The following is a 14,258-nucleotide window of genomic DNA, read 5'->3' as shown; positions in this document are numbered from 1 at the left end:
TCCATCTCTCCTCCTTGTTGGTGTCCTAGAGTCTCTCTTTCATGTAGGTGGCCCTCTGTCTCTCCTTCTTGTTGGTGGACATGTGTATCTCCTCCTTGTTGGTGGATTTGTGTTCCTCGTTCTTGTTGGTGGTCCTCTGTCTCTCCTTGTTGGTGGACATGTATGTCTTCTCCTTGTTGGTGCCCTAGAGTCCCTCTTTCTTGTTCATGTCCTTGTGTCTGTCCTTCTTGCTGGTGAACCTGCATCTCTCCTTCTTGTTGTTGTCCTAGAGTCCCTCTTTCCTGTTGGTGGACTTGTGTCTCTCCTTCTTCTTCTTCCCTTTGAACTTGTCCTCTGAAATGCTGAGGGGAAAAATAATTAGAAATTAGATGAATAAAGCCAAATAATGAGTAGAAACTTGTCCAAAATGTAATCAGTTTAGCTATATCACATGGGGCAATTTTTAGTATTATGGGTAATGTACAGAGGTAAAGAATTGAATCTCACATACATGACTTGTATTGCTTTGTCTATCATGGGTTACAAGCAAAAACATGAAAAGGTAAAATTTGACTTTTATCACATCTGATAATAATCTTGTAATTTCCATCATACTCTAAATTTATCAAAATTAATTTTACCTTTTTCTTCCACGGCAGTTCTCGAACTCCATAATTGTACAGAACTTCGGTCCCTTTAGATATGTTCTTTGTAGCAATTATCCACATGTGTGGATGTGACTTCATATCTAGTATCTTCATTCGGGCGTTCTCCTCCCTCCCTTGTCCATGATTCACGAGGCGGCCGAGTCTATCCCCAAAAGCACACTCATCAGTTGCATCAAGACTGTATTCCAAAGAAAAGTGTACAATATTGTATGTCATTCAACTAGATGGATGTTCGACTGCGCGCAGTCGAAAATGATGCCTCCACTATTGCGCGATTTACATATTAAGCCCAATTACATAACGTGATCACAAGCTCTTATTGCATATATAATGAGCCCTGTGACCTTTGACCTCATAACCCAAAAATCGAATTAGTTCATCATTGGCCCCTTAAGGTACATACATGGGCCAAGTTTGGTGAGAATCCGTCAATCGGTTCTTGAGATAACACGACCACAAGCTATTTATTGCCCTATGACCTTTGACCGCATGACCCCCAAATCCAGCTTTAGTGAGGATGGGATGAACCATCCAAAAGTAATATGTAGATTTAACATCTTATGTACAAATTTAACATTTTGTACACAAAGTCTGAGTGACCTTTGACCACACTAAAATGTATAGGCCTCCCTAGCTAATGCATCTACCATTCAAATTTGGTAATGATAGGACGAACCATCCAAAAGTAATAGGTAGTACACATACGGATGGACAGTGCCCGTTTCATAATCTCCTAATAGGAATAAAACGTGCAAACTTACCAGTAGCTTTGTCCTTGATGCTTAAAAAAAAAACGAAAACCAGATGATTCCTCCTCCTCACGTTGGTTGCCTTCTTGGGCAGATATAAGTTGGCCTGGGTACTCCAACAAAAACTCCCCTTTTGAGATGTCTCTTTGTGCCACTATCCCTCTTCCTGTAAGAAAAATTACAGTAAGACATCATTACACCAACATTATGGTACCTCTAAACAACGATAGTTGATTGTTGACGTCACAGCTGAAAGTCATCTTCAACAAAATATTGATTTGCAATTTATTTCGTGCAATTTACTTTCAGGCGCACATCTAGACATTGTCCCTATATACTCTATATGTAGTAAATAAGGATGTCCAGCTCAACTCAATTTGTTTTGTTTCTCACTGTTTTCATTTTGGACACCCTCCAAGAGTTGGGTTTGCAGGTTCTGTACATTGTAGAGTTTGAGGAAGTAAGGATTACAAAAAGTATCCAGGAAGTGTGTCTGATTTTCTTATGCCAGATTCACCATTCTATTTCTTTTATGTTGAGATGGAAATGGCAGGAATTTATATGTTTCCAAAAATCACAGTGCCAATTTGATCAGTACAATTAATTTTGTCAGAATATCTTGACAATGTGTACTCGGACAGACGGTGTGAGTTGCCATTGACACCAATATATGTTATTCGATCATACCGGTGTTTACACAATGCCATGTTCCAAACAGTAAAAAAATGATGTATGTAAATATGCCTGGTCAATCTTCGGGATAAAATTGGCGGCGCACAACATGCCATCGAACAGCGCCTTCTAGAACACCAGGTATACATGTACATCCCTTTATGTTATCGTGGTAAGAAGAAATATGGACGGACAGACGGATAACCTAAAAACAGAATGCCTCCGGCACCACTTCATGTCGGAGGCATAAAACAAAAGAACTTGAGTTGAAATGAATGTGCAAAATATGCAAATTATGTTGTTAAGTTATGTTTCTGCTGTGACATCAATCAAATATTGTTGGACAGTATACGACCTAAACTTGTAGCAGCCCCATGAAACTTAATTATGAATTAAAAAATGATGTTGCTTACCTTTGTTCTCAAACAGCTTGACAATGAAGTGAGGAGGGTCCTTTTCTTTCTCTGTGTATTGTGCTGCTACCTCAAGGGGGTTGGGTTTTCCAACACCACAATGTCTTCTTCTGGTCAGCATGTCTAAAAGGGTTAGAGAAAAATAGAAAATGAAGACAAGGCCTATATAAACCAAGAATTATAACAGCATTTAATAGGAAAAACTACAGATGGTATTCATCAAATTTAGTAGGGTTACACCGCTATGGAAGAAGGGATTACATTCCAGTAAGGGAAGTATCAAGTTCCAAAAAGGGGTCCATTATCTATTTTAGTGTATGTCACCATCACCACAAGTGGCCTAATTGGGAATGATGAAATTGGGGGATTGACAATAACTATTTGGCCGCTAGAGGGCGTTAAATTAAATGAATTAAATGCTTGTTTCTGATTGGTTGACGTGCGCTGTTGGCTCAGCGGGTCCAGCTTCAGGTTGTGCTACCTACTTCCGGTCTTTTACGCCGAAATCCTACAGAATTCAATTTTTGCCGGCTAATTTGATCATTTCATCCGCAACGGAACCCCATACTCACAAAAACACTTATTTAAACTGATTTAAATCAATGTTTAAATCACTTTTCGATAGCGTTTTAGAACCGTTCGTTATAATGACGCATCATGATTTTGGCTGATTTCAATAGGAAAGCTATTCACTCGTGCCTGTCCTGGAAGTAGGCAGCACAACCAAAGTAATATAGCGCCGCTATCGGAGAATATCTTACAGCTCTTGTCGATCTCTCGAATTGGTCTTGGATACAAAATTTTGAATACCCAGTGAAACTTACCAGTGACTCTTTCCTTGATCTTGATGCTTGAAAAAAAAAGCCCTAGCCCTGCAACCGCGACTCCTCACATCGCTCGTCTTCTTGGGCAAGTAGTTGCTGCAGGAAAATAAAAACATGTACATATTTTTCATATTGTGTCAGAAAAATTGTGTTAAAAAAGACTGTTTGACCCTACAATGTAGATACACGCACCCGCTATCTCTTGCGATAGCGGTGCACCTACAAAGCTTCCTCTAGAACTTAATTTCCCTGTCTTATTTTTGTTTCTCAATGGAATTGTCATAGATCCAGTCTTGCATGGTCTACAATCCAATGAAAAAATCAGGAAAATTATTTTGACAACCCAAAAAGCATGCAAAGTTTCTGCAGATACTGCATGTTCATCGTTGGGTGTTTCGCGAGCAGTTCAACGCAGAACCCTATGCCAACAACACAAATAAACAGAAATTTGTTTTGTTATAGAGGTCTAGGGTAAATCGTTGTAATCAGCATTTTTTGACATATGGTTCTATATTCGCTGTCGAAGTTGGAATGCGCAGTGCGTGGCCACGCACGCGCACAGTACACATTCGCATATAATCCAACAGCACTTGATTGCCCTGCGTTAAGCATTTGTTTGAGCGGTTGCTATCGAAATGTACAAGCCGGGACCGGGGTCGTTACATAGGCTTCGACAGTGAATAGGAATTAAGCTTCATGCTTTGTACATGTAGGTGCAAGCAATAGCGGGTGCGTGTATCTAGGTTGACCCACAACAATGCAAAACAAAAAAGTTTGACCTTGCAATGATTCCAATGTCAAAATTACCGCTAAGACCAGAAAGATGCACAAGATATTATATTAAATATCGAAGCAAGACTGATCATATCAATCATCCACTTTGACTATTCTATTTTGACACACAGTGACAATTAATAATTTTGACATGGATTTTTACATTTCATTCAAATTGGCAACATTTTTTTTTTTTACCGCGCCTGGCATATTGGCATTCAAAATCCATGAATGTCACCCATTACTATATGATACAAAATCCCCCAAAATGAACAAATGATAATTTATATGGGTTTGAACTCAATTATTACCTTTATGTAATACCTAATTTCAAATTCTTTGACGTCAATTGAAAGTTTTCCACCTCCAAAATACATGATTCGATTGATAAATCCCAATGTACTCGCATATATTGGTGACACGGGTATGTGCCGCTACAAAGACCCCCTTTTTCAGAGCCAATTTTTTAATGAGGGCCGCTCGGCCAGGCCGGGCCGGTTGCCGCTCTCAAGGGTTACAAAATTATTTCCCCCTTCTCTCTTGCCGCTATGCGGCAAACTCCCAGTTCCCAAACCATATGGCGTCCGAACAGTGCGGGCCGGATTTTTGCCCAGAACAGCCAATGCATGAGCGCTGTACATAGCCGCTGAGCGGCGCTCATAGACACATACATGTACACACGCAACAAGCGCGGTCAATTCATGACATGATGGTCGAATTCTGACCCAGACAAGAGTTCCATATTTATACCCCCTACTAAAACATGAGAAAAGAACTTGATAATAATTTATTTGATTTTTTTGGATGTTGAACTTGAAGAATAACACAATGTGTTATGTAATATTTAATGTTGTATCCATTAATGTTAAAGCTATTTCGTCCAGTATTTCTGTCCTAGCGTTAGGGTTAGGGCAACGCGGACTCAGGTGGACTTCCAGTAATTTAAAATTCTATCATAGTCTAGACATAGGTCTAGTCTAACTAAGTAGATTCTATCAGTCGTTAATTTTTTTCAGCGGGGGGGGGGGGGGGGGGGGGGGGTGGGAGATCTAGATCTAGGAGTAGGCCTACTAGGACTAGACTCTATATGGAACTCTTGCCATGACCCGTTCTCAAGATCCTATTTTTCACTCAACTTGTTGCCCCCTAGGCTATAGCAAGGCTAAGCCCTATCCTTTACTCAGGGGAGGGCCAATTAGCCCTAGACTCTACTAAACTAGCTGAGTAGACCCTACTAGCTTAATTTGAGCTGACTGCGGCCAGGGGCGTCGCCAAAGGGGGGGGGGGGTGGGTGTGGGGGGTGCGAAATTGCGCTGCCGTCGGGAAAACAAAGAAAAGGGGGAGGGGAAAAAAGAGAGGGAAAGGGAAAGAAAAGAAAGAAAGAAAAGGAAAAGAAAGGAAAGAAAGGAAAAGAAAGGAAAAAAGGAGAGGAAAGGAAAGAGAAGAGAAAAAAGAAAAAGAGGGAAGAGAGGAAAGAAAAGAAAAGAGAAAAGAAAGAAAAGGAGAAAAGGAAGAAAAAAAGAGAAAAAGGAAACAAGGGGAGGTAAGAGCCTGAGAGAGGGGGAGGGGGGGTTGTTGGGTGGAGTCGTCTCGTCGAGGGAGCAAGAAAGACACGCATAAATAAATTGCTGTGTCGGGTCAGCCGTGTCGGTATTCTTGCTTGATCCTCGGGTACTATATAAATGCAGGAATTTGAAGTCGGCGAGATGTATAATGTCGGTTGGCCGACAATTTTTTTTCCCCCTACTAACTGTGACGACATCGAGAGAGACTACAACTATAATACTTGTACTTTCTAGAAGTTTGACTTTCCTATAATATCAGCTAAAGAAATCAGAGGTTTAAAAGTTTCGGGTAAACTAAATTCAACCAAGGATTAGAGTCAAGAACGGTACAACGAATCGTCCTTTTTCTCTAAAATGTTAATGAAACGTCAAAGCTTTCGCGCTTCGCGCGGAACATTATTTAGATAAGAATTAAGAGTCGAGAACGGTACGACGAATCGTCTACTTTCTCTATATTGTGATGAAACGCCAAAAAGAAAACGTCAAAACTTCCGCAAGCGCGGGCGGGGGAAAAACTGAATTCAGACAAGGATTAGGAGTCAAGAACGGTACAACGAATCGTCCTTTTTTTCTAATATGTTAATGAAACGCTAAAGCTTTCGCGCTACGCGCGGGAGGGGGAAACTTCATTCAGACAAGGATTAAGAGTCGAGAACGTTACGACGAATCGTCTTCTATCTCTAATAGTTTAATAAAACGTCAAAGCTTCCGCGCTTTGCGCGATTGGGGGAAACTGAATTCAGACAATTAAGGATTAAGAGTCAAGAATACTACACTGAATCGTCTGCTTTCTATAATAATTTAATGAAACGTGAAATTTTCCACGCTTTGCGTGGAAGGGTGGAATCTTCATTCAGACAAGGATTAAGAGTCGAGAACGTTACGACGAATCGTCTTCTATCTCTAATAGTTTAATAAAACGTCAAAACTTCCGCGCGGGAGGGGGTAAACTGAATTCAGACAAAGATTAGGAGTCAAGAACGGTACAACGAATCGTCCTTTTTCTTTAATATGTTAATGAAACTCCAAAGCTTTCGCGCGAAGCGCGATAGAGGAAATCTGGATGCGGACAATTAGGGCTGATTAAGAATCGAAAACGGTACAACGAATTGTCTTCATTGTCTAATAATAAATACTACAAATTTAATGAAACGTCTAAGCTTCCGCGCTTCGCGGGAGGGGGGAAACTTCATTCAGACAAGGATTAAGAGTCTAGAACAGTAGAACAGATCGTCTGCTTTTTCTAATAATTTAAGGAAACGTCAAAGCTTCTGCGTTTCGCGCGATTGGGGGAAACTGAATTCAGACAATTAAGGATTAAGAGTCAAGAATACTACACTGAATCGTCTGCTTTCTATAATAATTTAATGAAACATGAAATTTTCCGCGCTTCGCGTGGAATGGTGGAATCTTCATTCAGATAAGGATTAAGAGACGAGAACAGTACCAAGAATCGCTTTCTCTCATAATTTAATGAAACGTCAGAGCTTCCGCGCTTCGCGCGATTGGGGGAAACTGAATTCATACAAGGGTTTAGAGTCGAGAGCAGTACAACGAATCGTCTTCTTTCTCTCATAATTTAATAAAACGTCAAAGCTTCCACGCTTCGCGCGATTGGGGGAAACCGATTTCAGACAATTAAGGATTAAGATTCGAGAATACTACACAGAAGCGTCTGCTTTCTATAATAATTCAATGAAACGTCAAAGCTTCCGCGCTTCGCGCGGAACGGTGGAATCTATAAAGTCAGATAAGGATTAAGAGTCGAGAACACTACAACTAATCGTCTGCTTCTCTCATAATTCAATGAAACGTCAAAGCTTCGCGCGGGAGGGCCCTTTGCGCGCTCTTTAAGTGATTCGCTTCTCACTACCCCCTCCCCCTAAAATAGGATCCAAACTAGATCTACGCGCCTGCATTTAAATATATAGTCTAGATCTAGCTATGATACTGACTAAGTTAACGAAATAATTCTTATATTTATGTCAAGGAAAATGACAATTTGCGCATACGCAAGTAGATCTAGATCTACTATAGATCTAGATTCTAGATAGACTAGATCTAGATCTAGATCTAGTTCATAGAAAAAATAATTTAGCCTTCGGCCCCGGGTTGATACTAGTATTGATAGGGTTAAATTTGTAGACACAGGGACATTATTACATTTTGTCGGTAATTGGTGGCTAGTTTTGTCGGTAATCGGTGGTCTCTAACTTACACCCCCCCCCCCCCCCCCCCCACTGAAAAAGGTCTAGCGACGCCCCTGACTGCGGCACACCCCCAACAACAAATAATTTGAGTAGACTCTACCCACCCCCGCCCCGGATAGATCTAGGCGGTACTACTACTAGCCTAGATCTAGTAGTAGATCTAACTTAGATCTAGACCTAGGTCTAGATGATACTTGATAGATCTATCTAGACTAGTAGTAGGGTCTAGTACTAGATCTAGTAGAGTCTAGATCAGCTAGATCTAGATATAGAGTCTAGACCCCTACTAGATCTAGATTTTACTAGTAGTAGTACTAGACTCTTCTACTTCTAGATTCTAACTGTTAGACCTCTAAATTGGAGAATTTTTTTTTGCCAAGCCAAGGCCCAAGACGTACTAGATCTAGTATGAGAATCACACAGGGTCGACTCTCTATGCTTTGCTGGAGTGGATAGTCTAGACTTTTCTAGATCTACTCTAAAGTCAATTGGCTACCACTCTCATGAGTGTCTCAGTCCCATATATCAGATGCAGGACTAGTAGTACGGTAATAGAAGTAGTCTATGAATATGATTAACAGAAAAGAATAAAATATCCACATATAGACCCTATAGGCCTACCTGAAGTTCAGACAACCGTCCCGACTTGCATGCTGCTATAGCCTGCATACCGTACCGTACCGGCGCGGGAAGCTTGGGCGGCAGGCAACGCCTGGGCTACATTCGTGGAGGTCCTAGTAACATCTTGATCTGCTGTGTAGCGGTGTAGTTAGGAGACACCTTTTGCTATATAATACGGTGCAAGGGAGACAATTTTATCGGCAAATATATGTATATATTACTGCGCATGTGCGAAGATCGCGATATCGCATTGGAATAAACTACCTTAAAAAAGAGGGTGCTTTTCACACCATAACGGATATATATTTTTCTTTAAAAAAATAATGAGCAAGATGCACATTATTACGTTGTTAGAATCACATCTGATCTTAGAAATGAATATCCCACACATATACGATTGAGAAAGCGAGATATATCCCATAAACTTTGTGTCTCTCAAATGCACTGTTATATCAACGCCGAGTATACACCCCCATATTTGAAAGGGTTTCTATTTTAAGTTGATGTACCCTTGTATCAAATGGACGGTGCGAACATTGAGCTACAATGTTAACATGAATATTCATGAAGCATTTTGGACACCGTTCCTTGTAAAACTGCATGTATGGGGTGTTGAAACGTAAAGGAGACACGAAAATGTCTCCCTAATCTGGGTGTCTCCTATAAGTAGGTATAATAACACCGGAATGTCTCCCAAATGTCAGATCTTTATATATATATATATATATATATATATATATAAAAGAGAGAGAGACAGAGAGAGAGAGACAGACAGACAGACACAGAGAGACAGACAGAGAATGAGAGAGAGAGAATGCCCCAGCAAAAGAGTATAAAACGACAGATATGCATGTATCAATATAATAATCAATTGACAAGAGGCAAGGAACATCTATTTACCTGAAAGAAATACTGCTTGTGGTGACGTTGACGATAGGGTGTTTGACATCTTGTAACTGAACACTAAGAAGAACCGAGTTGGCATGCTGAGACCATAATATCTTTGGATGACATCTAATAAAAAATTTAAAAAAAGGTAAGATCATCATCTGGTAGAAGCTAAGGTATACTGACAAGGCAACAGTATACATGAACATTTGTTGATATCATTTATTTATTCAAGAAAAGTAGAAAACAAATAGAGTAAACATAGTATACATAAATCCAACTTGGTTTGAGAAAAGAAAGAAAAATCATTTGACAAAGTAGTGACATAAATTTGATAGTGAGAAAGTTGCCATTCTACTAGGTCCATTGCTTATAAAGGTAGATGGCAGGTTAACATGAATTTTACCACATGTACACATTAAATGCATGAAGCGGGTTTATAATCTGAGAAACCTAATCTGACATGATGGGCTGGCTCTACATGAACAAGGATGGTGAGCAGTAATAAGGCAGTATGCCCTGTCCTTTCAAATGAAAACATGTCATGTGACCTGGGGTCTAAGAAGATGTAGATCAGTTGTGGATTGTGCAAAGATATAAGAGTTTACCACTGGAAAAGGTTACATTTTTGAGCTTACATTTATTTGCATGTTTCATTTTCATTTATGATAACATCAAATATTTCCTCAATGGGGAATGCTCTTTCTTTACAATATTAAATATATTTAACAATAATATAAAAAGCATACTAAACAATATTATAAAAACTATGAAAATGGTCAAAAATCACAGTCATTGACAACAGACTGCTCAATTATTGGTGCAGACAAATTAGCTCACTTTCTTCATCTATTTATGCTGATTACTCAGCTCTTATACATTTTCTACCGAATTCATTGGCACTTATTATTCATTTGCAGTCTTGGACATTCAGTTAAAGGTTTGAATGATTATTGGCATTTGAAATTATAATTTTCCATCATTCCCAGAACTTAATATTACCGTTAACTTGTAGAGCATAATGATCATTTGTATGACATAGAGCATAATAACTATGGCAACACCTTCAGGAGGGGAATCATAACAATTCATTGTCATGAAATTCATGAACTTGTCAAGTACTACAACAATAAATAACTTACTGTTTGATCTCCACTTCATCTTCCTCTAGAAGAGGCATTTCATCAGAGTCCTCCTCCTCCAACAGATGGCTTGCATCACCCCCACCATTCAATGGAACAGTCTGAATGCTGTCCTTTGATTGGGCCATGGGGTGAGTTTTAGGGATAGTCAACTCTGTTTGGGGAAGAGCTTTCTGGCTATGTGCACGAGATGCTTCATCTATTTCATGCTGGTCAATCATGTCCATTAGAGGGAGACATTCATCTTTGGTTTGACTATTGAGGTTGTGTGACATTACACATCTAAAGAAGAAATGGAAAAACAAAAAATTAAAAGTATGTAAATGATCCCTTTGTTGCTTCAGCAAAGGAGAATTCATATCTTTTCAAAAAATATAATACCTTTTTGTCTACCATGGAGTGAATGAGCTGTAAATACATTTTAAAATGAAAATCATAACTTACTGAAATGAGCAGCAATGTATATACAGTTTAAAGCATATCTACACTAGTTTGACCAAGAGGGATTAGACCTCTCTGCATGGTCACTGACAGGTGGTTATCTCATTAAATCACCTCTCAATTAACATAAGAAAAAGGGGACCATGGGGGATAAACGGTATTACTGCTTTGGCACCATTTGATTTAAGTAGTGCAGTGGGTATTTTAAGACACACAAACAATAATAAGGTGCAATAAATGAAGGTAAAACACTAAAAGTCATGACATGATGGTTATAACTCACCCTGATATACAAGGTAGTATTTCATGTTCAAGCATCATCTGCCTAGCTTCATAATCACTCCCTAGGGTCTTCAGTAACAAGACAGTCTGCTGTACTACCTGAATAAATACATACAAAACAAATGTCATAATCATATACCATCAAACCTGTCTCAGTAAGAACCCCTCTATAGAGGCCACTGTTCTATAATGGTCATCCATAATGCCTCCCTCTTGAAGGAAATGTGTGTTGAAGAACCTGTCTACAGTGGCCACTATTTGTACTTCCCTTGGGTGGCCTTAACAGACAGGTTTGACTGTATACAACAAGACTTTTTGAGAATGAGGTTGTCTATATCGGGATTCAACAGATATAATACTGTGAACACAATAATTCTAGTTTTCATAGACTTATGGGTACTCTAAATACTACATCCCACTATGGATCTGCGACTTCACTAACATCACTCTACAAGTCTACAAGACCAGATCTAGTTCAATACATGCATCAAACTGTACCTCCAATACCATGTCTCTGCATTCTAACACTGCCCCCCCCCAGCCTAACAAAGATAAATGGTGAAGTGCTGTATTTCCTAAATACAATGAACTACATAATAGATGGTCATTTTAGATGCCCCGGGCATTGTTGATGGATTGAATTCACTGCACCCTACCATAATTTTTTCCCCACAATATTTACTAATAAATCAACATGTATAATCATTTGGAATAGTACTATAATAAATGATGATGCAAAGAATTCTGTGAGGTTTAGGACACATAATTCTACATAACAACCTAGTTAGTCTGTTAGGGAGGAGGGGGTTCATGCATAAAGATTTGCTGTATATTTAAAATGTACTGCTTACACTCTACAAGCAGTATTCTTTGTTAAAGGTAATACAAAGTTTTGGTATGGGGTCATGGATTTGGTTCAAATGAACATATTGGAAGCATATTCGATCCTACAATATTCAGAGATTGTTGTCGCTGTTGAAATCGAGTCTAGAGTTATGAAATTGTAAATAATAAGCTCTTTACGTTGTATAGCTCCCTCTCAAGGTCAAGATATTAATTAAGCTATAAAACAATGTTTATTGACTAAAATCGACCAATTAGCTATTCCCGTTCGGAAATTATATATCACAACTACATATTTTGAGATTTTCATGGTCGCAGCTACCACTGTACGGCCGTAGGCGCTATTTAAAATTTATCAAAATTTACTGGGAGCACCGGTAAATTTTTATATTAAATTTTTCTCGAAAGCAGAACTGTTTTAGGGCCTAAATTTTCTAGTGCTTACAATACACCCACAGGGGCATCCAAATATATCAAAATTGAAAAGGATCACTATCCACCCAATTTTCAAAATTTCCCAAAACTTTGTATTACCTTTAACTAGGTAATGTGAACTGTCACGTCTCATTCATCTAAACTGATCAACTGGCCCCCTCCCCGAACAAGAAAAAAAAAACGAAGGCGAACAAACAAAACAAAAAAGCTCTAGCTTTGAAAAAGCATAGTGCACTTCTCATTTCTGTACTTTTTCTGCCAACAACTATCTAACAAAAAGTTATTTATTTATTTGTTATTTATTTCTTATAACATTCAATTTGTTTATTATTATTGTTATTATTATCATTATTATTATTTTTGGGGGTGGGGAGGGGGGGGGGGGTAGGAGCAGTTAAACATATCCCACGTTTCAATCACAATTTCACTGACCCGTCCATAGAGAATAGATCGATTAGTTACCTTGTCATCTCTTACAGCCCACATGATATTACAAGCAGCTAGTAAGGCATCATGCTCATGCATCACATCACGATTCCTATATAGGAAAAAATAATTATAATAACATCAATGTTTAATCCACCAATGACAATTAAAAGTGCAACATCTTTCTAAACACTTAGCAATTTTTCTTTCTCTGACGTATACTAATTAACTTAGTTTGAAGCTCATTCTTCACAAATTTTGGCAATAACTTAAAGCCTACATTTTTCAACTGAATTAACCTCTGTGGCTTTTAACCATTCATCCCATTATCCCATTATCTATTCTATTAGTTAACTTATAGGTATGCACTATGCATACTACTACTACTACATATGAAGCTAATATAGCACATGTTTCATAAGATATTCTCCTAACAAGATAACAAAGCAGACAAACTACCAAATCATGTCTGTAACTCCAACTGTCTAGGACAGAGGCAATCACTGTCAACGTTTACGAAGTAAGGATATTGTAATTTATAAAGTGAAAATTATCCTCTAAAAAATGGCAAAAGCAATTTGTGAGAAGATTAGACACTGTCTGTGTAAGTTAAATTCTCTGTTTGCGTTAATATGAATTAACATTTTCCCCTTGTGCTCTTAATCTTTAAACCATTTAAATATCTTTAGGGGTGATTTTATGACTTCTACCAGCATACAAATTTTCCTTTTTTGTGACTGGTCCCCATTAAAGCAAATAAGGACTCTTACAAAATCAACTGGAAATGAACTGGAAACGTTATACAACATACACCTACCTTGGGTTTTTGGCTAAGTCTGCTAGGACGGCTAGTGGATGAGCAAGCCTGTCGATATGGTCAGTGTCATTGATGAGAGCACATAGAGATGAGATGACTTCTGTGGGTAAGCTATCCCTGACACTGCAGTATAAATTACACAACAATAATCATTAATATATGCTTATTGAAAATCACCATACAGTATATAAAGTGGGAAGTGTTTCATGAAATCAAGGTGGTCCATAAGGAGTTTAAACATATAACACCAACAGCTTTGAATAATTATTGTACATGTTTAAAAAGGTTAATATTTGTTCTCTACCAAAATGATTTATTAATTATCAGTCATAAAATGTGTTTGAAAATGCTTTTCAATATAGATCAGATTGCAGCAGAGTGCCTCTATGAACCTTAGAGCTCCTGTGCAAGCCCTAGATCCCAGTCACACAGGACTCAGTGCTTTATCAGTTCACGCACCTTCCATGTTCCAATTTCACATGTATGAATAATTGAGGACCACACCGATT

At 38.6% G+C, this 14,258-nt stretch overlaps 2 protein-coding genes across 3 annotated transcripts in view; both read right to left on the bottom strand.

The window, feature by feature from the left end:
* LOC115920349 overlaps nt 1-14,258 on the bottom strand; it is a 43,689-nt gene that overhangs the window by 14,036 nt on the left and 15,395 nt on the right. For both annotated transcript variants that reach the window (XM_030975996.1, XM_030975995.1), the window contains exons 21-25: nt 13,750-13,872; nt 12,969-13,044; nt 11,230-11,327; nt 10,506-10,787; nt 9,376-9,489 (exon numbers count right to left, since the gene is read on the bottom strand). In XM_030975996.1, coding sequence (XP_030831856.1) covers nt 9,376-9,489; nt 10,506-10,787; nt 11,230-11,327; nt 12,969-13,044; nt 13,750-13,872 — 693 coding nt within the window. The remainder of the gene's footprint in view (nt 1-9,375; nt 9,490-10,505; nt 10,788-11,229; nt 11,328-12,968; nt 13,045-13,749; nt 13,873-14,258) is intronic.
* LOC115920351 (histone-lysine N-methyltransferase PR-Set7-like) lies at nt 73-4,631 on the bottom strand. Its single transcript, XM_030975998.1, has 4 exons — nt 3,306-4,631; nt 2,482-2,604; nt 1,409-1,562; nt 73-341 (listed from the first exon to the last, which is right to left on the bottom strand). Exons 2-4 carry the CDS (start codon nt 2,600-2,602, stop codon nt 266-268), a joined length of 351 nt encoding a protein of 116 aa, XP_030831858.1. The 5' UTR covers nt 2,603-2,604; nt 3,306-4,631; the 3' UTR covers nt 73-265.

This window comes from Strongylocentrotus purpuratus, unplaced genomic scaffold (genome assembly GCF_000002235.5).
Source record: "Strongylocentrotus purpuratus isolate Spur 01 unplaced genomic scaffold, Spur_5.0 spur5_scaffold_8, whole genome shotgun sequence".
NCBI lineage: Eukaryota > Metazoa > Echinodermata > Echinoidea > Camarodonta > Strongylocentrotidae > Strongylocentrotus > Strongylocentrotus purpuratus.
Note: the sequence above shows the minus strand (reverse complement) of the source record. Positions and strands in the feature narration are given on the sequence as shown.